Source organism: Lontra canadensis, unplaced genomic scaffold (assembly GCF_010015895.1).
Source record: "Lontra canadensis isolate GAN:19392208 unplaced genomic scaffold, GSC_riverotter_1.0 scaffold74, whole genome shotgun sequence".
Classification (NCBI taxonomy): domain Eukaryota; kingdom Metazoa; phylum Chordata; class Mammalia; order Carnivora; family Mustelidae; genus Lontra; species Lontra canadensis.
The window spans coordinates 952998-977519 of NW_022631068.1; the positions used below are offsets into that span (position 1 = coordinate 952998).

The 24522-nt window shown below is 38.0% G+C and overlaps 1 protein-coding gene across 1 annotated transcript in view; it reads right to left on the reverse strand.

The window, feature by feature from the left end:
• SOX6 (SRY-box transcription factor 6) overlaps positions 1-24522 on the reverse strand; it is a 595512-nt gene that overhangs the window by 76487 nt on the left and 494503 nt on the right. The window contains exons 11-12 of the mRNA XM_032881120.1: positions 6052-6201; positions 349-532 (exon numbers count right to left, since the gene is read on the reverse strand). Coding sequence (XP_032737011.1) covers positions 349-532; positions 6052-6201 — 334 coding nt within the window. The remainder of the gene's footprint in view (positions 1-348; positions 533-6051; positions 6202-24522) is intronic.

Here is a 24522-nt window from a genome sequence, read left to right on the forward strand (position 1 = left end):
CCTTTAGGCCCTTGGAGGGTTCATGATCACTCTTGTCTGCCTAGAGTTACTTCAGTGGCAAAGCATTAACCAAGCACAGAAATCCCCAAGTCTCTGATTTGCTGCATCTAACGGCGGCCTCTAAAGAACCCATCCCAAAGGATTTATATTATGACCTTTTCCAAAAGTTCTAATCACCCAAGATACCAAGAGGGGTTACGTTTCAGTAGAAAGGATTTTACTTTTACTTTTTCTTTTTGTCCCCCTTGGACTAAGGACCACTTTGGAAACAGGCATCAGTCATCCCTGAACAGGTTTGCTTTCTTTTACCTAATTCAGAAATCTCTTCGTGTTGACCTTTCCATTTACCTAAAGAGGATCCTCTTCCCAGGCTTCCTCCGATGGGGCTGGGGATGCTGCTTTTGTTAGGCAGATTAACGGGGCTGGTTTTGCTGGCTGGGAAGAGGCTCTGGGTGGGAGATGTTGGGGACTTCACAGGCTCCGCTGTCTTGGGTCGGGAAGAGAGATTTAGCGGCTGTGCTGCTGCTTCATCCTACAAGAGTTTAACATAAATAATTATTAAAAAAAAAAAGACAAATGAAGCACATTATCACTTAGTAAGCCACAGTTATTTTACACCTCAGAGACAATGCCACATTCCCCTACAATAATAACAAAAGAAGCTAATTATCTACCTCCTTGAAGATTCATCGGAAGGAAACCTCATTAATTTCCCTGTGTTATGCTTCTATTTACATTAACTGTGTAGTTGGATCATTCTTTTTGCCAAATTAAAATCTGAATTAGCTCACATTACAGCTTAATTTCCTAATGTGTTTTCAAGGATCTAAATTAACCTAGGGCATTTACAAAGAATTATTTAAAATTTCAGCAGCTCTGTAGTGCTTTTGTGTTATTCTCTCTGAAAAGTTCCTGCAACTATAAATAGGCTCTGCAGCTAATTTTTTAATATATATTTTAAATCAAACAATTGCAAGTACTTTAAAAATGGAAACACAGGCTTCTTCTGCTCTCCTGGGCCTCTGCCCAGGGAGCCACATGCCACAGCATGGTTTCTATGTGGCTTTCTGGGTGTGGACACCCCTCATGGTCTAAATTCTGGTCTCTATTCAGGTTTAAAATTAATTTTTGCAAAGAGAAAGCACACATTATAATTAAGTTTTACATACCATGCTATATGTAATTTATTTTTCATGTCTAAAGTAATGTCTCTTTATATTCTTTGCTACGTATATTTACAGAATGTCTATTTTAAGATGCTTGTCCTTCTATATGGGCACAGTATTCAAGTATCTGACTTGTAACTCTAGTGTAACCAGGAGCTTGAAAGCTAAACTCCTTGCCTTTGTCTCGTTCATCCTGTAGTTAAAGATATATAACAACATGTCCATTGTTTTAGAAACTTAGTTGTAATATAAACATACTCATTTAAATGTATAGTTTTAAGATCTATATTATTGTGTTCTACAGTAAAATTGTCAGCAAATGTTAACTTCTGTTTTGCTTCTGAGAAGGCACAGAGAATTTTATTAATGTCACTTTTTAAAACACAATAGAGCTTGGAAACAGAACATTCTCCCCTTTGGGAAGAGAGCCTGATCCTAGCTAATCTCTAAGTTCTCCCCTAGTACCATGGTCATTTAAGGGAGGACAGAAAGAGATTCCAGAAAAGGCTACTCAGGAGGAAGATTAGAGAGAGAACATAGAAACAACATGGACAGAGAAGCCAAGCACTGTGCTAGATATTTTCACATATATTAGTTCATTTAACTATAAGTCTATAAGTTTATGAGGTTGGGTAGTATTATTCTAAATTCACAAAGGAGGAAGGGTCAGAGTGACAAAATCATTGTTCAGAGTCATACATGGAAGGACAACATCTGAACTCTAGTTTACTGGACTCCAAATCCCAGGTCCCTTTTCTATTAAACTATCAAAGAAAATAAGTCATTTGATAATGTAGTGAATTTTTTTTTTTTGTCTTGGTGGGAAATAGATAATCTGGCACATCTCTGTTGCAATGTGCATTTATCTTTATATCTAGACATAGGATGGAGTCTTAGGAAACATGACTGCATCATTACGCATGTTAAAAATGTCTTATGTGCTTGATTACAGTTTACTTATCTTTACTCTTCACTCAAAGGATATTTAGACTAATTAGTTCCTTTACTTCTATCTAAATAATAGTGACTTATATGCTAGGTATCTAGTTTCCTCCATGTTTGTTTTATTGGGGTTCACTGAGCTTCTTAGGTATCTGAGTTCAGACTGTTCTTCAAAGTTGGAAAATTTTCATCCATTACTTCTTCAAATATATTTTTTCTATTCCTTCCTTTTCCTTCTGGGGTTCTGGGCGCACACATTAGGCCAGTTGATGTCTCACAGCACTGACAGTCTTCTTTCTATATATTTCATTTGGGATAGTTTCATCATTCTGTCATCAAGTTCACTAATCTTTCCTTCTCTGATGTCTAATCCCATCAGTACTAGTCCAGTACAATTTTCATCTCAAAAACTATAATTCTCAGGTGCCTGGATGGCTCAGTTGGTTAAGCGTCTGCTTAGGCTCAGGTCATGATTCCAGAGTCCTGGGATCAAGTCCTACATTGGGCTCCCTGCTCAGTGGAAAGCCTGCTTCTCCCTCTGCCTCTGCCAGTCCCCCTACTAGTGCTCTCTCTCTCTGTCAAATAAATTAATTAAAAACAAAAACAAAGACAAAAACAAACAAACAAATACCATATTTCTCATCTCCCAGGCATTCCATGGATGTGTTCTACATCCTACCTTATAATGCTCATGTTTTCTTCTATCTTCTTAAACATATAGAGCTTATAACATCTATTTTTCCCAGCTTTAAATATACCCTGATTATTTATTTTTATAATTCAATGATTGCCACTTCTGCCAACAATACTGCTGGGCATGAATGGGAAGCATCTACCAACTCCCAATCAAGTAAATTCTTTTTCACCATGGCAGGCCCAATATTGGTTCTCATAGCATGCCCTGGCCTGACAGAAATCCCATGGGTGTTTTCTAGGAGCAAGATTTGCCTATCTCTTCATTTGGCTATAGCTCAGCGACTCTGTAGTAGCTGTCTTAACTACTGTCTTAACTACTAACTCTATCATCTGTGCCATTTTGGGATCTGTTTCTATTGATTGATTTCTCTCCCTATTATTATTCATATTTTTTTGCTTTTATAAAAGCCTGGTAATTATTGAATGGATGCTACACACTATGAATTTTACATTGCTAGATGTTGGAGTTCATGTTCATGAATTCTTTCAAATCTTTGTGGACTTTGTTCTGAGACATAGAAAAGTTTGGCCCTTTCTAGGCTTGCTTTTAAGTTTGTGAGGTAGGTTCAGAGAAGCCACTAATCTAGGGATAATTTGGCCTCATTACTGAGGTATCACCCTTTGGGCAATACTACTTGATACCCCTTATGTCAGAAGATCTTTCCACTCTGGCTAATGTGAACACAAATCATTCTCAGTCATTTGTGAATCTTGCAGGTGCTTTGCCTGCTACATCTGGTATTTTCCTCATTCCTCAGAGAGTTTCCTCATATGCATATGCCGATCAATACTCAGCTAAATACAGGGGAATCTCCTACAGATTTTCAGTATTCTCTCGGTGAGCAGCTCTCTCTTCCTTGGTACTCTACCTCACAAATTCTGCCTACCTTGGTATCCCAAAACTCTGAACTCTATGTCTCTACTCAGAGAGCCTGCCATGTTCCATGTGGGTACCCGTCTTTGCACTATGACCTAGAAACTACCTCTAGACAGTAAGCTGGAATAACTGTAGTACTTGCCTCATTTGTTTCTCTTCTCTCAGGAATCATTGTCCTCTAGTCGTATTGCAAATGTCTGAGAATCATTGTTTTATATATTTTGTCCTGTGTTTCAGTTGCTTAAGCTGGAGACTAACTCTGATCCCTGTTCCTCCATTACAGCTGAAAATGGAAATCCTCTAGGTATTTAATTAGGCTCTCTTTTGTTATACAAATGGTAGTTCAATTACAACCGCCATCACCAGCACCACCATCATCTTCACCAGATCATCATCATCACAATCATTACTACACTTACATTTATAGAATACTCACTATATGCTAGAGGGTTTAAGGCCCATAATATTAACTCTCATTTTTCAGAGCAGAAAACTAAGGCTGAAAGAAGTAACTTGCCCAAAGTGACACAGATGGTAAAAGTGGTAGAACTAAAATTTGAACCAAAAAAATTCTGATTTCTGATGTTGATAATTATAGCAGATAAAAATTCCAAGTGAAAGAAGGTGTATAAGACCACCTATGTTTAATTTTGCTACCTTCAGCAAAATGTGCCCTATGTCATGTGGTCATGTTATATACAGAGGGAAAGCAATGATTATAGACAGAATTATATTTTAGTGACCATAATCCGTTCAATTACCAATTCATGAGATTATTCTCAGAACTTCTTCAGTAATAGGTAGAATCTATTTTTTTTTAATTGAAAAAATTTGCTTCATGCCCTGATCTATATATTTTTACCCACACATACAATAAACAATACAGTAAGCATAAAGAATGTTTCCTTTGTTATTAACATAAAATATAGTCAAGTCAAATTATATAGAGAACTCCCTAAGAATTTGCATGTGGTGGAGTGAGTAATAAAACTCAGTTGGCCCACAAAGCTGGAATGGTAAAAGCAGATGTAAACTTGAATTTAACCAGGGAACATTTTACTCATCCAGTAAAGACTTGGTTTGGTGCAGTTCCATTTGGCCAACTCACTTACAAAATGACTTTTTCATGTTAAAATATCTAATACCCAATATCTGAAGTAAAAAATGTTTGATATGTTCATATTCTAACAACTATAATTAAACAAAGTGCTTTGGTTTGAGTTGTAGTGTTCTGCCTCTTACTCACAAACAGAAATTCTTAGAACACAAAAGAGACAGCCTGTTTCCCTAAGTAATGTTACCTTATTAAATGTAAGCTGCCTATTGTCATACCTCAATATTTCTAACAACAAAGCATAAATGTTCATCTATTTCTCTGGAGAATTTAAAGCATGGGTGGCATTAAATTAATTCCTATCTGCACATTATAGAAAATAAAATAATTTCAGTTGTTTTGTAGCATTTGATGCTGTTTTGTTGGCCTTAGATGTTTCCCTTGCGAAAATTTAATAATTGCAAAGTTTCTCCAAATGTAGTACTTTGGGTACATTATTGTAATGTATTATTGTAATACCTCTGTGCTTATCATATGCCTCTAAGTAGATAAGTCAATGATACAAAGCAATTGTTTCTCTGAACTATATTATAAAAACCAACCAGTACCACCTATAGGTACCAGCTGCAGCACAAAGTTGGAGCATATCATCCATTTTCCTCTGTCGCCAAATGCTGCCCAGGTGCCACGTTTTAAGACACTGAGAATTAGTGAGGAAAGGCCTCTATCACTGTCCTAGCCATAACCTGGGAGAGCCTGTTTATCCTCTCAACCACAAGGCATCAAAGAATGAATAGATAATGACACCACTCATTCCTCAGAGCCACATTAACTATTCCTGAAGGAGAGACCTTCATCAACAAACTATATGAAGTTCAGCCATAGATTCTTTTCCGTCCCCTTTTTCTTAAATCTAAAGTTTTGAGAACCTCCTTTCCTGATACTATAAGTTGGCTCCCACCTGTTTAAGGAACTTTGAGAGAAAATGTCACAGTCTATGACAAAGACTGGCAATAAAACCATGGCCATTCATGCCAGTGAACATTAAAAAATAAAAGCCAGAATCCAAAGGGGAAAAACTCCTGAGAAGTGAGTTTGCAGATTTAGGTAAAGATCTCACAATATGGCACTATTGTTATCAAAAGGGAAACACCTGTTTCTCAGTGCTCAATCATGAAATTTACCATAATGAGGAGCATTTGGGGTTCCTTTATGCTGCTATGCTTCCTGCTGTTGATTCCCATCCCAGTCTCGTTCACTACTTTTCTTGTGAAGCTGTTTTCCAAACTGTTTTCACAATCCTGCAAAGCAAGTACCTTAACTTGAGTTACAGGGCTGGTCCCTCTCTTTTCATTTTTTATCCCGGTAGGTGAGACTGCCCCTGCTGTGTTTGGTGGCTGTGGAGCCGATGGCATCTTTGCTCCAGGTGACACCTGCATGCTGGCCAGCTGAGCTGCATAGAGCTGCTGCAAAACAGGGAAGACAAACGTTATCTTTTTAAATGCAGCTGAAATTGAGTTTCACGAAACAAAAAGTGGAAAATCAAAACAAGACAAAACAAAACAAAAAAACTTACCATATTGTTAGATAACTACTTCTCTGACAGCCTTGCAATTTCTCTTTCACTACTTTTTTAAAGAGGAAATAAGAGAGACCAAATAATATAAAGAAAGAGTACTAGCATGAGAGCCATCGTCCTGTTCCTGGTCCTTCTGGCAATCACTTTATGGACCTGAAGAAAGAGTTTGGTTGCTCTAGAACTCAGTTTCTTCGGTACAAAAAGGAATTTGACTAAATGGTTTCTATGATTCTTTCTAGTGCCTAAAATTGTTATAAAAAGTTCTTCAAATATCAGTATGTCCATTCATGTAATTTTAATATTCATGAACTAAGTAACTAATCTGAACTTTCCTAGGGATTCCTGGAAGAACATTGTTCTTATCCAATACAAGCCCCTCTGGGGATGCTGATCCTTCTGGATGATAAGAATGCTGCCCTAAAGATCCCGGAGGCCCAACAGCAGTCACTGTTTCCTCGAGGTCTTATTTCTCAGCAGCCTATAAAATAATCCTCAAGAGAATATGGCCAGATTATAGACCAAAAAATGAAATGAAATGAAATGAAATGAAATGAAACGAAATAAAATAAAGCTTCTTTTTCCAACACAGGATGTTAAATCCCTAACTGTTGATTAATAGCTTTTGGGTGAAACTGGTAATAAATGAATGTGTTAACCTGCTATGGTTAACCAGAATTCTGATACCTCAGTCCTCACACTATTTAATGCTTGGAAACTCCACTCAAATATTTTCTTTTCTTCTTATAATCAAGATTAAGCCATTACCTTGATAGTCATATTTCTAGCATAATAAATAGAAAGCTTCCTAGTTCATCAACCACAGAGAAAATAGCTCAAACTTTGCTATATTAGTAAGGGGGGAAAAAAAAAACAGGTGGTTTGTGTGTAATTTCCAGCATTACTATCATTCAGATGGACAAATAAAAAAAATTACAGTAATCAAAAACAGACCTTTCAGCACATGTAATTAAATGAAAGCTTAATAAAGAATAATTTGCAAGAGCCAGATGTGCTTATGTCATGATTGTTGCTTTCTTTGGAACAATTTTTCTAATATAACAAGCCTCTAAAGAAATTAAAGTTTCATAATTCTGTATGTGCAATGACTCAGTGGCAAGAAAAATTCACAAGTAAGAGTCAGTCAAACTGCTAGAACTTAGGGGGAGAAAAGGCTACCTCTTCTGTTTCCTTTTTACTCTGTGGTATCCTTTTCCTTTGAAATGCAGCCAGGTGTCTTCAAAGGGGCGGGGGCAAGTGAAGCTTCTGAAATTTTTCTGCTTGGATAAAGCCACTGAAAAGTTTTCTACTGAATGGAGTGAAGACGGTTGAGAGCTGAGAAAGTGTCCGCCACACAGTATCTGCTATCATGACCAATATGCCCTCCTACTGAGTATTAAAGAGTCATGGAATCTTAGAGAGGCAAGAGTCCTTACGTATCATTTATGCCTTCATTTTCCCTCTATAATTCACAAGATCAGAAGAAAGTCAATTTTACTCAATGCTGACTTCCCAGGGAACTTCAACTAGTGAAAAAAAAAAAAAACAACAACAACACAGAAAAACAAACCCTCAGGAACAAATCTATTTTTTAGAAAGCTGACTAAATTCGGAAAATCTTCAGATTGAACAATACAGACATTTCTTGCTTTTTAGAAATACTGTAAATTGCTTCCTCTAAAGCTCTGATAACCATTTATTTCATATCGCTTTCTAGTGGTTTGTACCTAAGAGGAAAGACCCCAGAAGTGCTGAGACTCCTCAGAATTCCTTGTGAGCTGTGATCACTGACCGTGCGTGGCAAGAAGCAGCATAGCCACATGCCATGAATTTACAGAGGTGGGTCAGCTGGACAGTAGGATACCAGATAAGATTGAGTAGAATAAGCCTTGAAATAAAAACCAGAAAACAGAGCCCAATATAAAGATAGAAGGCGCTCATGAAAGTAAAAATTGTCACATCCTGTCTAACAAAATATATAATTTTAGATGTAAGTACCATGCTTTTCAGACTGAAGACTTCAGATCTGACCTAGATAAAAAAGAATGCCATTCACTGAATAGGAGCAGGTTTACCAAACGATTTCACAAGACACCTCATCTTCTAAGCTAACGTTAATTGAAAATGTTCTATATGCAAGTCTCTGTGTTAGAAGCTGGGGAGGATTCAAAGTCTTGCAACAAGCATATGGTTTTGGAGAAGATGTAAGATATAGACCCTGAACATCTAATGTGCACCTTTTTTGTGCCACTTACCACTTTTTTTTAAACCTGTGTTTAGTTGTGCGCACACATCTTATCATGTTGGATAGACTGTAAGCTTACTGAAGTCACCATCCACCTGATTATTGCTGAATGCGTAGCAGCAAAAATAGTGTCTTGCACATGAAAGATAACCAATCAATGTTTTCACGATTAACATACTATATAAAATCACTGGCTGTTAGGAAGGACAGATATTCTCTACAAATGAGGCAACAGAAGTGGTATGTGATGATATTTGTCGTATATAACAACTAATTTTATGCTGCTGAGTTAAAAAAAAAAAAAAAAAGGAAAATAAGCCCAGCCTAGATTAAATTACGCTGTTTCGCCAGAAATTATTCTTTTGAAGTCATTTGTTAAAATGTTAATTAGAAAGTTTTTCAATAACTGCTAACTTCAGTCACCTATCTCAAACTTTTCTGACACAAATTCTGCTGTTGAGCAGCAACTGTGGGGTAGTACCGATTTTTCTTCTCAGTCTAATTAGTTATGAACTTTAAGTTTCTCTAAATGTTGCTGTATCCTTTTTTGGAAGAACACAAAATATGAGTTATTCAAATAAATAGCCTTAGTTCAAAAACTCCTTTGTGGGCTAATGGTTTGGGAAAAAGAAAGGTTAAACTCTAATTAACTATGGCATAAGAGTTTACAAAAGTGCCATTCCAGATAGGATTCGGAGATCACAGTCCACAGTCACAGTGATATAATGATGAATATTCATTTCCAAACACAGTTGAGGTTTACAAAACCAACAGTGTAGTAAAGCTTCTAACAGGCTTAGCCAGAGTCTCATAAACATGTAAACTTTGGTGAAGACTGTTACTGTAAATATAGATTTTTTTCCATTTCAATTTTGAAAAATGTTCAGTGGTTGTTTGGGATATTATTTCTTTATCCAAGATATATAAAAGACATACAGTGCATTCATGTAAAAAATGAGCCTAGCTAAATATTTTTTTCAAAATCATAAAATCACTCATATTTTATGGGAGCATTTTAAGAAATGCTTTTACTATTTTATGGCTAAAAATATTCCACCTGTATTACCATTAGTTTAGGTTTAATAAAGTAGCCAGTATTAAGAGTTTTGGTACGTTGAAAAATGCCATACTTAGCCCCAAAACTGAAGGAGTCTTCTAGATTATTTAGTCTAGTCTCACCTCCACATTCCGCTGATGGACGGAAGACTACAAAAGAGAAGTACCACATCAAGACAGCATAACTAATTAGCACTGGTATTAGAAGAACACTCATTCAACATCACCATTTAAAGTAGAAATGACTGTATGATGAACCAACCATTACACCTTGCAGGCACATTCCAGCATTGATGAATCTGTTCCATAGTCAATCTTTATCAAATGCTTACCATTAACTAAACATTATGCTAAAAACCGGAGGTGCAACAACAAGCAACTTTGAAATAGTCCCTGCCTTAACGGAGCTAAAAAGAAAAACTGATATTAACTAAATGCTTAGACAGTAATTATGAATTATGGTTAGGTATGGTTATGTGCTAAAAAAGAAAAATACAGAATGTCAAAAGATGATGGGACAAAGGTATGTAACATAGTCTGGAGAATCAAAATAGCTTCTCTAAGGAAGTAATACTTTAAGTAAGAATTATCCAGGTGGAAAGGTTATAAAGAACATTCCAGAAAAAAGAATACTGATTATTATGGCTCTGAGGTAGAAAAGTAGATAAGATTTCAAAAAAACAAAAAAGGGCTAAAGTGGCAAGACTATTAAGTGAGGGTGGAGTGGCATGAGAAGAGTCTAGAGAGGGGTACAGTCTTATAGGTCACATTAGTCATTTTAGACTTTATCCCTCAAAAAAGAAGTTATCCAGAAAAAGCAGTAAACCAAAACCAAGATACAAAGAATCTTTCCTATGCTTTACCACTAACTCACTGACCAATCTTTTAAATGCATTAGATTAAGAAAGTCCTATGAAGGGGTGCCTGGGTGCTCAAAGGGTTAAAGCCTCTGCCTTCAGTGCAGGTCATGATCCCAGGGTCCTGGGATCGAGCCCCGCATTGGGCTCTCTGCTCAGCACCCACCTACCCCCCACCCTCTCTGCCTGCCTCTCTGCCTACTTGTGATCTCTATCAAATAAATAAATAAAATCTTAAAAAAAACCCACACAAAACCCTATCTTGCATTTGGATCCTAGTGATACTTTAATAACTAGGCCTACTTACATTCAACACAAAACAATACGTCTACCCAACTCAGCCTTATGGTGAAATTCTTGAGTGTCTTAGAGTATATACACTAGACTATGGTCAGGACCTAAAAAATATATTGTGTCAGAGTCACTTTATAACACCATTGCACTTGAGAAGAGAGGCTTGCTTTACCCCCAGTACAGCCAAATTCATGTCAAATTATAATGAGTGGTATCACAGTGTACCTACTATTTAACATAATGTGAAATATGCAGGTGTATACATATACACCTGCTTACAGTGATAAAATCATGTAAGATCTCCAGTGGAGAGCTCCAAAGACAAAAAGTGCAAGGCCCATATTCTCATAATCACACGATTTTCACATAACCACATAATCACTCACCCAGACATCCAATCATCACTCCCATTCATTCATGGGTTCATTCAACAAGCATGCGCTGTGCACTAACTCGGTCAGGTTCTGTGTCAGGCATTTTAAATTTATTATTTTATTTAGTTTTCAAAATAATCATATAAAATGGGAATTATTATCTATTTTAGAGTCAGTCTCACTTTAAAGCCCATGTGCTTTAAATAAGCTATATGGTGAATAATAATGAAACCCATTTCCTGTTCCTAGCCACCAGACAAGAATCATTGTCCAAGGAGAAGAGAGATTCTGATGTTGCTGCTGTTCCAAGTTCTCAAATAGCAAACTATATTACCAGATGTCTTGCAGCGACTTTCTCTCAAATGGCACTTCACAGTCCTCAAATACGGAAAGAGTTAATGGTACCTTGAAGAAGCAAGGGGCACAATTTTGATCTAAACAACGCCCTTCTCCAGCCAATCTCCGAGCCCTAAGAGAAGACACTCGAAATATCCTAGTGACACATATCTGATAGACTGATAAACTAAAAAGAACTATGCAGGGCGTAGGTAGAAACAGGAGAACTTGATAAACATGGAAATTGTCAGGGGCTTTAAATTGGCACCAGTACGCTCCAGTATATGGAAACCAACAGTAAAAAAGCAGGCACAGCTTCACACACTAGATTCTCTTTGGAGTAAATTCTCTTGTGTTTTGTCATTTCAATTAGAAAGGGCATTTTAAAGTGGCCTGTCGAAATCTGGCCTAGAGAGAAAGAAAAAACACTTTTCCTCAAATACAACTAGCCTATTGGTGAATTACGAAGTAAGGAAGGGAAGGGAAAATGCTGTTCTGTAAAAACAGATTCAACGGGCTCTCATGAAAGCTTTCAACCCCGACCCTTACATTTACCCCACCTGCTGTAGCCCCATATAATATCTGGGAACCCCAGCCCCCTAGCCCTGGTTAACTCAGATTCTGTTCTTGTGCACCACACACTACTGGGGGTGGAGGAAGGGGGCGGGCAATTGGAGAAGTTGGAAGAAACAAGCGGGGTGGGTGAGAGGCATCTTTAAGGAAATGTCAGTATTTACTTGATTGATGCTACCTAACACTAGGCCCCAAGCCGTGCTCAGTTCTCCAGGGACACCCTGGGTTTTGTGACCTTCTCAAAACAATGCTGATGACCATTCCTCTGCCTACCAAGCAAGGCATGCTATAAAGCTGGACAAGTTCAGCTGTGAGGCTGTGAGAGGGTGGAACGGAGACAGGGGTAATTAAGCAGCATGATTTAGTGCTTGTTCAGCACAGGGAAGAAAATATGTCAGTAACAAGTCATTACAGACTGGTTGGGGGGGCTGGGGGAGAGCAGAGAAAGCTTAAAAATAATTTGAAAGAGATCACAAATACTTTTACTTCTCATAAACCTCCAATGTCAACAAAACGATCCAGGAAATATAGCTGTGGTTTTTATGGAAGGAAAGAACTGAAGTCCTTGTTTTTCAGCATAGAAGGTACTTGTTTAGCTATACTCCTAATACTTGACACCAAAGAAAACTGGCTGTCGGGATAGGAGATGAAAAGGAAGAGGGGAAGATCTACCACTCCCACCCCTCACATATGGGGTTAATTTCCAAGTCAGCCTCCTTGGTTCTCCTGCCATATTCTTTCTTTTCCTATTAACCCCACTTGTTTGTCATGATCCTACTCATCTTTTAAGTCTCAAGTCAAAAATCACTTTCCCTTAAAGCCTTATCTGCCAATTTTGTGCTCCCACCATATCTCTTCTACTCTCGCGTACTCTATGGAATCTCTCTCTCTCTCTCTCTCTTTTTTTTTCATGTCTTGATCTCCCAGCAGATCCCAAGCTGTTTAATGGGAGGACTCAGTCTTATTTATGTCCTTAGCACCTAATATCATGCTGACATTTAATAGATGCTCTGTTAACAATGACTAAAACTCCTTTATTTCCTTTCTTGTCTCTGTCATTTTGGAATCATTATCATTTCTGCCCACACCCTTTTCTTCATACACCTTTCCTCACACCTTGTCCAAAAGGAACTCCAGAGATGGAAGTCATCTTTCTCTGTTTTGGTTTTCTTGAACCTATAAGCCTGTGGGTTCCTTAAGTCACGCACCAATTTTCTTGCAGGTAAACACCAGATAACAACGTTAGCAGAAGAAAGAACTGTAAACATCATCTAATCTAATCCCTTTGCTTTAGAGAGGGGGAGCTCAAATTTATTAAACAAAGGTGATTTGCATAAGAATACCACCTGGTGAGCAGAAGATAGATGGAAATTTGGAACCCAGATTCACTACCTGCCCCCTTCAGTGTTCACAGGGACTCTTTTCTCCTTGTGTTCTGTTCTCTTAGGAACTCAGTGCAAATAGAATATGTACATTTTATCAGAGCTCTTGATCTGGACTACATAAAAGGATTGTTTTACCACCATTCCCCTGGAATTCAAAGAGAATTGTATGCTATATGTGCTTGACAAGTAATCCCTGGGCACCCAAGAATAATTTATGTTGTAGAATTTTATTTTAATATTTGTTTTAAAATGTACAAATTTTAAAAATCAAATACAGTAATTAGCTTAAGGTAATTATAATCACGTTAAGGTGTTTTCAGATTTTTAAAATGAAAGTTTATGCAAATACACACAAAGGGCCAAAAATCTGTCTCAGGTGAGAGCAGACCTATTTCAACCCCTTTGAGACTTCAGCTATTTGCCCTTCCACAACAACCAAAGGAAAAATAGGACAAACATGGACTATAAGCCATTGGAAAGCCAGGACCTGTTTAATTCATTTCATTATATCCCCTGCAGCCTGCTCAAGAATGTCAAGTAAAGAAAAATGAATTGAAAGAAGAGTTTTCCTGGCTAGAGATCCTCTCACTTATTTTCTTAAGCACTGAGTAGCTCCTCTGACATAACCCATTGTGCTTATGGGGTGGGGAGGCAAGGGGAGAATAGGCTGGGCGTGGAGGAGAGGAGAAGCTGTTAAAAAAAAAAAAAAGAATGAAAGAAAAGGAAAAAAGAAAAGGAGAAAGGCTCAGGTCAATGGTCCTACCTTTCCATGAAGAGAACTTTAAAAAAAAAAAATTCTGAATCCATCAGGTTGAGCACCCAGGCAGTCATCTGCTACAACAACAACACAATACAACACAACACAACACAACACAACACAAAAAACAGCAGAATTCCTTCTTGGGTTACACCAATTACATCGGAATGAGTCCAGAACAGCTTTTCCTCATGGAACATAGTTGCACAGTGCAAATAACGAAGTATAAACAAAGCAAACCCCCAATAATTTTAACCAGAAAACTCAGACTCTCCTTGCTACTTCCAAGTATCTTTCTTTCGGGGTGCCAAATAAAGTATGTAAATTCATAGCGTTTTATTTACAGAAATAAAGTTCAGTCATTGAAACAATTAGTACTTTGGTTCTCGAAGCAAGTTATTCAAAGAGGTGATAATGAGGGCAGTTGGAAATCAACATTATGGGAATGAATCTGACTGTTTTCCTTCTGTTTCCAAGAGCTGGGCAAGCACCACTGAAGAGACCCGGCTCTCTGAATGTGCTCCTAGTGGTACAGCTTGCATTTGTAACGCTCCTTTAACTCTCTAGTCACAGAGCCGTAGCTCATCAGGGAAACTTAAACAAGTGCGTCTTGACTCTACCAATAGGAAATAAAAACTTGTCGATGAGTCCAGAAGTTGGACTTGAAATCTAAGCATTATTTCCCATGACCTTTAAGTCACAGGGAAGTTTCAATGGGTATATATATTTGAGTACATGTGCTCAGTTCAGTAAAGTACATTTTTAGTAAATGAGTTAGGTTCCTAATACTTAAAAGCATTGTTTCTTTGTAACTAAAAGGTGCATTTTGGTTCAGATTCATTCAAAAATTATTTACTGAGTGGTTACTAATGGCCAGGCACTATTTGGGAAAACAAAAGTGAGCAGTGGTTTGGGGGCAAGGAGAGGAGAGGAGAAGACAGAGAAGACGATAAATAAACATGTAGATATATGTAACGTGGATGCTAATATGTGCCATGGAATATTAAGTGACCAGGTATATGGATATGGAGGAGGGAGGATTTTTAAATATTGAGGAGGTCAGGAAAACTAAAAGAAGGGGCATGTGAGTAGAGACCTGAAAGAAGTGGGGGAGTAAGCTATGTCACTACCCGGGGACAGCATCCCAGGCAGAGGCAATGGATCGGTGAATGTCCTGAGGCAAAGAGATGCTTGTGCTTAGAATGTGTGAAGAACAGCAAGGAGGCCAGTGTGGCTGGAGCAGAGTGAGCTGGGCAAAGGGTGATGGGTCAGATGTCAAAGAGAGGGCAAGGAAGCCAAATCGTGTAGACCTCAAACACTATCTAACAGACTTCGGATTCCATTCCGAGTTTCCGGGTTTCTAGGAAACACCATTACAACAACATGGCAGACCTGGAAATCCCTCAGCAATACCCACAGAAAAGTCTGGAGATATTCCAGGACTGCCTTGCCTTGGCCCATGATGACTGCCAAGAAACCAGATGCTGTTGCTTGAAAAATATTCTACAACTGCTCAGCTTCTATGCCCTTCGATTTCCATCCATAATGAAGCCTCCAAAACAACAGAATGAAGACAAATATGAGTGACTATTCAATGAAAAAAAAAAGGTAAGTTTTTATTTAAATTGTTAAAAATATATATTTGGGAAAACAAAAATTGTATGAAAGAAAAGTATAATATTTTCTAAATGCTGTTTTTCTTCACTTTAATCAATGGACAAAACAAACGCTGCTGGTTGGAAATAAACATGTTTATTATCAAAATGTTTTTAGTGTTTTTAAACCGAACTTGGTTTTTAATTTCTCAGGAGACTGTGGAAGACTGAACATAAGAGTCATGCTAATGAACACAATTCATGCCTATGATGAAATGCACAGATTTATTAAACAGAAATTTCATATCAATAATATTAACATGAAATGTACATTTGTAATAAATATTCAGGGAGGTAAGGATGTATTTTGAATTCACTTTTAAGCAATCCAGTAAACTCGATAAGAAATAATATAAAATGTCTTCTTCTTACTTTACCCTTTTATTTTCTCCTGTATTTTTTAAATTCAAATAAATGGTTTACCGTGTTTCAGAGCCACCTCCACTAACTGTCATTTTCCGAACTACAAATTATTAATATTGCCAATTGGAGAAGTTCAGCATATTTTGCCGTATGTAAATATGCCATCTGTATCCTACAGTAATACCCATGGCTTACTCACTAATTAGCAGAAAGGAATGATACCTTATCCATGGCAGCCATGGTAAAAGTCATTCAAATAGTGTGTAATAAGCACACAACACACTTTATTGTCACTAGATGTGATACTGAGACATATATCAATAATCCACCTTTAAAAAATCCTTATAGAGGATGAAGCAAGTAATGGTTAACACAAAGTACTAAAGAAGACACTTAGAAAAATAAGAGTTATATGTTGCTGTGAGAGGCAGGACAGCACAGTGATTAAGAGTGCACACTCTTGGGGTGCCTGGGTGGCTCAGTGGGTTAAAGCCTCTGCCTTTGGCTCAGGTCATGATCCCAGAGTCCTGGGATCAAGCCCGGCATCGGGCTCTCTGCTCAGAGGGAGCCTGCTTCCTCCTCTCTCTCTGCCTGCTTCTCTGCCTACTTGTGATCTCTGTCAAATAAATAAATAAAGTCTTCAAAAAAAAAAAAAAAAGAGTGCACACTCCTTTGTCAGAACTATGTAATCTAAGGCAAGTTTATTTAATCTCTCTGGGTCTTAAATTTCCACATCTTTAAAATGGGAAAAATAACAGTACCTACTGCAAAAGACTGTTGTGTATAGTAAATGAGTTAATGCACATAACCTGGTTGGAAGAAGGGCACACTATGAAGACTCAATCCTGTAGGCTCTTATTCCTATCAGTATATTCTCTTGAAGAGATATCACTTCAAAGATCTTACTCAGAAAAACATCTGGCATTTTTATTCAATTTAGCAAAAATGTATTAGGGATACAAAGATGAAGAAGATACGCAGCCTCTCGGGAGCTCACAGCAAGGACAGGAAGGAGAAGGGGAGAGAGCTCCACAATGATGAACAGCGGCATAGAAGCACGTACAAATTGCCACTGCAACCCCATCCCTGGGAACTATCAGGGATTTCCCCCAGCTTTATTGAGATACTGGCAAAAATACCGTGTCAGGTTTAGGTGTACAACGTGATGATATGATATGTGAAATGATTACCACAATACTGTGAACTAACACACCCATCACAGTTAGTTTTGACTGCGAACAGTTAGGGAAGCTCTGCTCTTGTGGAAGCTCTGGAAAGAGATCCTAGGGTAACTAAAATCTATAGTAGTCCTATAAAATTATTTAACCAAAAAAAAAAAAAAAAAACCAATAATCTTGAGAAGAAAGAATACCAAACTCTACAATGCACAGTGTTTAGATTTAAGAGTTTCTATTCTGCTTTTATTAACGTCCCCCCTCCCAGCCCATTCCCTCAGGCTGGCACCCAAAGACTGCTTCACAGAACTAAGATGATGACACTAAAGGCCAGCGTGGCTTTGGGAAGCCTGAAGATCTATAAAATGTGGCACTTCTTTAGTAAAGGAACCCTTTGCTATTCATTTAGGGAACAGGAACTTTGTTCTGTTCTTGTTTTTTTTTTTGTTGTTTGTTTTTGCTTTGTTTTGTTTTTGTTTTTGTTTTTGTTTTTCGTTTTTTTGTTGTTGTTGTTTTTTGGTTTTTGGTTTTGTTTTGTTTTGTTTTGTTTTTTGGTCCATTGTTGGACAGAGAAAATCTTTAGGGGGTCAAGGTCCTAATTTAGGAGGGATATTTCAGAATCTCAGTATCTCGTGTGAGCCTACCATAACACCTCTGGAAAACTCTCATTACATGATGCAAAATCGCAGCTTTAGTTTGTTAAGAGGGCATGATTCCGAGTGGACCGTGAAATATTTATGTCTCTATGCAGCTCTTTGAAGGAATAATCTTATGTTTTTGTGCCTGTCGTGGGTCAGAGGTTCAAATCAGCACTTCTTTCTGTCACTCCTTATATGTTTTACTATAATTTACAGCTCAGCAAGAGGACTCATAAAACAAAAGTGTCTATTTTATTTCAGCAACTAATTCTAGTTAATCAAAGATTTCCAGCCAAACAACTCAGCATGAAACTCTGCATGGAAAATATGAGGAGAACAAAGCATTTTGTCAAATAACACATCTCATGATGTAAACACATATGTCTCTTAGAGGGAATTTTATCGTTTCCGCATTATCGGCGTACAAAAGGAGCATTCTTGTCGCAGACCCGGTGCGACTGTGGAGGCATCGTCATTGGAAACAAGAGCCTGATTAGGTTCCCACACAGATATGAATAGACTTTCCTTTTTTAGTGAAATCGCTGCTTTTATTCCTTTTTAAAACAGACTGGTAATTGTCACCCTAAAAACACTGAATTGTACTAGGGCAACATTTGTTTCTGCTCTTTTTTCCCATCTTTTTTAGAATCAGCCAATAACGTTACTATCCCTTCTGGTTGGTCCTCTTCTGGAAAGTCTGAGTTAATCCACAGCTGTGTGAATGTGAAAAAGGGACACAGCAGGCAAAGTCTATTGGGTCTCTTGTCTGCTAATAAAGTGCACAGTCTGCAGGACAGATGTTAAGAGGATCTGTTAAATAAGTCAGTGGCAGAGATCCTGACCTCCGCCAAGGAACATTTTATTATTCCAGAAAGGGGCATAATTGCACAATTAGAAGAACCATAGCTTTTCTTTACAGATTTTTACTCCTTGTTTCATCATTTGGTTGAAATATAGTATCAGGGCCTATTCGCTGAGAAGCAATGTGCTAAATATGATTGGGTTTAGCACAAACTTCAGATTACGAGATTTCCCCAAGTCCCAGGGAAATGGTTGGACCTTGGCTTTGCTTCAATCTTAAACAGTTTTGTTTATTCTGCATGTATCATTACACTATTTGTACAGTTTCGTTTGCCACAGGGTACCATTGTACTAAAGGGACTATGAATCTTACCATAGTTCCCTAACTATTAAATCTAGTGTAATGGGAAATGTAACCTAGAGATCAAATTAATAGAGGAATATCACATCATAAAGTTGGTCGCTATACCTTATACCACTTTACCATTTACGATGTGAATAAAATCATGTCTGCCACATGCACTGCAAATTCCCAGGTGTGGTGTGAAAGGCACTTTGTGATCTGACCCCTTGCTTACCTTTCCAACTTCACCAGCTACAGCTTTTGTACACTCGGCCTGCGCCAGACTGTTTGTCGTTTCCTGAATGTGCCATGCCATCTGTTGCTTCTACACCTGGAGACAGGCTGTGCTCTTTGTCTGGGGTGTTTTTTCTCTTCTCTGTTATCTCTGCCATGCTGTATCCTTGCCCCATACACCTAGTGAGCTTCCACTCTCCTTTTGAGATTCCATTTTAACATCATCTCATCCATGAAGATGACTCATATTTCCCCAGGCAGAGCCTAATACCTCTCCCTCCCACAGTGTTTTCATTCTGGAGGCACATCTATTTTAACAGTTATCACATGGTCTACCAGACTGTGAGCCCTTTGAGGGCAGGGATTAAGGTCTGATCTTAGCATCTGGCAAGTAGAAAAGTGTGCTAACTACACATAGTAGGTACTTAATAAACATCTGGGGGTATCAATGTAGGAGTGAATTAATTAAATAATAAATCCTTTTTTTCATGATAATATAAGCTTGTATTCTGGCCTTGTCGCTACTGTCACAGTAGCTGTCACTGTCACAGGGTCTCATACTTGAGTATGCTTTATTTTGTTTTCTTAAAGGATAATCTTCATTAGGTTGGCACATTCAATGGCAAAATATCAATCTCTACAAAAACTCTTCCCCACCCACCTGTACCTAGAGCAGGTAGAGGCTGAGCTATCCTGTCCTCTTGGCCATGTTTCAGTTGGGTTCAGTTCTTTTCTTATAAATGTATTTAAAAGAAGCAATTAAATTTAGCTCTTCACAGTGTTGCCTCACAATTGCGCATATCCTAAACCAGGCCATTTATAAACTGTGTGGCTTTCTTTCCAGGCCTCGGTCTCTTCAACTGTAAAACCAAAAACTTCACATAATACTTGACAGTATGTAAAGCACTTTTCATAAGGATTTTCTTATTTGGTTTTCACAACTGCCCTTTGGGGTGAGTATTACTCCTAATCCCATTTAGTGGAATCTGGGCATAGGAAGATTAATTTGCCCATGCTCATGGAACTGGTGGTAGAGTGTGGATTTGGCCCTTAAGGCCTCTGAAAGCCTTTCTAGCTCTGGAAATCTATGAAATTTACAATCTCATTGCCTATTTGTGAAGGCTTTTCTTTCAATATGGTGGCATTTTTTTCTTGATTAGTGGAAAGTCTAGTTTAAAGTACCTTATTCACTGCCTGGCCATCACTTCTTTCTAAAGAACACTGCACTGGACCTTATGCTTTCTGAATTCAAGAGTGGTCATAGGGTGTAGGTATCAGGACAAAAAGATTTCAAAAAGCCTATATACAGCCAGCTTGGTCACCAATAAGTAAATATGTTTATATACATATTTACCAAATGATTTGCCACATATTATTTGCTTTTATCACTTTGAAGTGCTTCTCATTTGTCTGAGCTCCTCCCTTGGCTATCACCATTAAGAGGTCACTAGCTTGCTCAGCTTGAGTACCTAAGGCATGTAGTATATGCCTTTAAAATGTTTTTAATGAGTAAATGAATAAGAGAGATACTAGTATAAAGGTGCAGAGAGAATGTTTATTGAGTATTTACCATGTAGCAGACATTGTGCTAGGTGACTGGATTGTGTTACTTCATTTAATCCTTACAATACGGGAGGTATCATCGTCCCCACTTCACAGATGAAGAGACTGAGGTACAGGGAAAATTAGCTCAAGGTCACACAGCTCTTTTTTGATTGTTGGTTGGTTTGGTTTTGGTCACACAGCTCTGTTAACTGAAGAGGTCTCAAGGAATCAATAAGCATTGCTTTCTTGAAACTTCCAAGCCACTCACTATTGTACAGACAGAAGACATGTCAGAGAGCAAGCTAGCTACTGAGTAAAGAGGAAGCATGTTGCTCCAATCTATGGTGGCAAATCATCACCTAATGATATACAGTCATTTTCCTGCTTCCTAGTGAAGTATATCTGTGTTTGGCGATAGTGATTCATAATCAGGAGGTGTGGCCAAGGGGGCTCTAAAATCAGGAATGGTCTGGTTGGATATAGATGAATTACGTATGACTATTTTGCACTGCAAGTAAAAAAAGTCTATTTATTAAAATGACTAAGAAACACCTCGTTATCAAAATGATTGATAGATGGATGGGGAAATGAAGGGCTTCCACCCCAAATCAGTCACATCCAGGCCTCAATTATCTCAACGAATCTTCTCACTCTCTCCTGGTTGTATTCCATCTAAGCCAACAATCTACCTGTGCATTATCCAAGGCTGCCCCTTGGGTCCTGGAGCAAACACTTGCTTAGAGGTGAAGAAGATGTTCTGAGCAGGTAATCAACCATGCTGCAGAGACGGGTGTCTTCTTGTATGGAGGCTAAGGAACTCCTAAACTCTGGGGGGCAATCCCAGTGTCGTGAGGACTACATGGGACACACACTCCCTTGCATTTACTGACAGTGAGTGTTTCTCCTGCCTTTTTTTTTTTTAATTTATTTAATTTTTTTCTTTTTAAGCAGAGCAAGTGATACTCCATTGAGAATGTGATGCTAAACCACTTTTCCTTCAGAGTTTTTAAACTGGGCCTCTGAGAAGGAGTTTGATACAATTCAATGACTGAAGTAATACCTTTGTCCATTTGAGCATTAAATGGCCCGTTGAAATACAGCTTAGTTAGAGGGAATTTCAGAAAATAGTATTTTCTAATTTTTTTTTTTTTTTAAATTTCTCTCCCAGCTGACTAAAGCAGAGCTTGGAAAATGCAGCTCAATCACTTTCCACAGCCTCTCAGGTCAGCCTCTCACCAGTGTTAATTAAATATAACCCCCTTAGAATACGAGAGGTTAAGTGAGAGCAACATTGCGTTCTTCTCCAATATACTACCGTGAACACAACTGGCCATAATCTGTTTATAAGAAGGCTTCCTTGAACACAGAGATCTCACTAAGGAAAAATTATAAGAGGAAAAGCTATATAATGCATCAACCATTCAGCACAAAATACATTTTAACCTACACATTTCTATATCCATTGTGCTTAAAGAACACACATCATAAAGGAAATTGGTGTAACAGATGGTTTCAGTTCTGGGTAGCAAATGCAACCAGTTTTCAATGGGATAAAGTAAAACAGTAAAAGCCAATGCATAATTCAGTCAATCTCTTACCTAAAAGTTTTCTTTCTCGTCAAGTTAGAGAACTTGCCCCTGATAGCTACAAGTAGTGGTGTATTTTCTCTTTTTTGGCAGATGCTCTATCTTCTGTAGCACGACTTGGCCAAACTCTAAAACTGGACAATTGCTGAAATAATGGCTCTATATTAGCCGCTTTCAAGTAGAAGTCTTTTTAAGCGATTGGATTTACAGTTTTAAAAAGTTCCATACACTGTCCAGAGCTATTTGTAAATGAAATCACTTAAAATAAAGCTCTTTTAATACTCTATAATTAGTCTTGTCTCTCTGAACATGACTTTACTGTAAAGGCTCCTTCCTGACTCTCCTATTGTCCCAAGATTGCTGAGAAGAACGCAGCCAAGCGATAATTCAACATTATTGCTGCTTCAGTGCACTAATCGCTTAAAGAGCAGCAAAGACTCTGTGCTCTCTGCCCTGCAGCCCCCGCAGCCTCCTGGCCCGAGGCAGGCATCCCGACCCAGCCATGTCCAGATGTCAAGAGGAATCCCCAGCTCCTGATGCAGCAGGCGCTCCATTCCAGTATGGTCAAACATCTGCTTCCTCTGCTGGCATGCAACCTGCTGAACATGCTCAGAGGGCAGCACGGGCTGGGGATGGGCAAGGACACACTCCCCAGCTACTCTCAGAGACTCATCGAAACTTTCAAATTAGAAGATAGCCCCCAGAAACCCTCCAAAGAATCAAGCTCTGGCACTCGGCAAAAACATTCTAAGCATTTTCCTCAAAAGAAAACTACAGAATGAGATAAGACAGATTTCATGATAGTTCTTCTTATACTTGTTAAATTCTATTAGGCTTGAAGTTTCTTCTGGACAGCTAACTGGAAATTTGGAAAATACATGAACTCTCTGGGAACCCTAAGAATGTCATGTTGACTTGGAAATTTTCCCTTTTTGTAATTTAATTAGATTACTTTTAATTCACTTGGATATTATGCACAAAAGCCTCTAAATGTGCTTCCTACATATCAGTCAGCACGGTTTAAAGCAAAGAATCCCAGCTGAGAAGTAAGTTTTAAAATGCACTTAAACCATCTCTTATAGTCCTAATTTTGCTTAATAGATGAGTAATCTGGTTTCATTTGTTTAATCCATCTGAGCCTCACTTTCCTCTTCTAAAATATGGGGATAATATTAAAGCACATTTATTATAAAGCTGAAATATAAATTGCTCATTAAACTGTAAAAAAACTATACAATGTGTATTATATATGTGTTGATCTGTGTATATCTGTATACATATAAATAATACCCATACATTCTTATATCTGTTTTGTTTTGTTTTTAGAAAGACATTCAGGCTTCCTTTGTAATATCCAATTCACACATCAAATACAGGTTTTCTGCCAAGAATGATTCCATTCATCCTATGGGATCTCCATAAACAGCATCCTATAAAAACTAATGAACAGTTCCCAGGTCCTCACCAAATCTCATATTTACTTCATTCTGAAAGATAGACTTCTATACTATTATAGTCAGAAATAATATTCCTTCACTGAAAGAGTGGATGGTATGCTTAATACAATTGAAAAGATGAGCCTGAGGAGAATTGTGAGTGTTCTAGCCAGAAGTGACTGCTCAAATAAAATTCTTAGTTTTGAAGCTCAAACAGGAGCCAAGGATAAACAATCAAATAAGTCCCAGCTTTTAAAAATCTGCCCATCCATGTTCAGATGTACAGGTAGATTGATAAGCAGATGCTTCTGCTAAGATGAATAAGATTTGCAATCCCAACTCTTTATCATACATTTCTTTCCCCATTTTCTTTCTCCCCCACTAGAATGTAAACTTCATAAGGGCAAGGACTTTGTTTTATGCACTGCTATTTTCCCAATATCTAAGACAGGTTTTCTCAAACTCAGCATTACTATATTTTGGACTGGATCATTTTTGTTGGTCAGGGTTGGTGGCAGGGTTGGGGCAGGAGGGAGGGCAGGGAATATCCACTGTAGG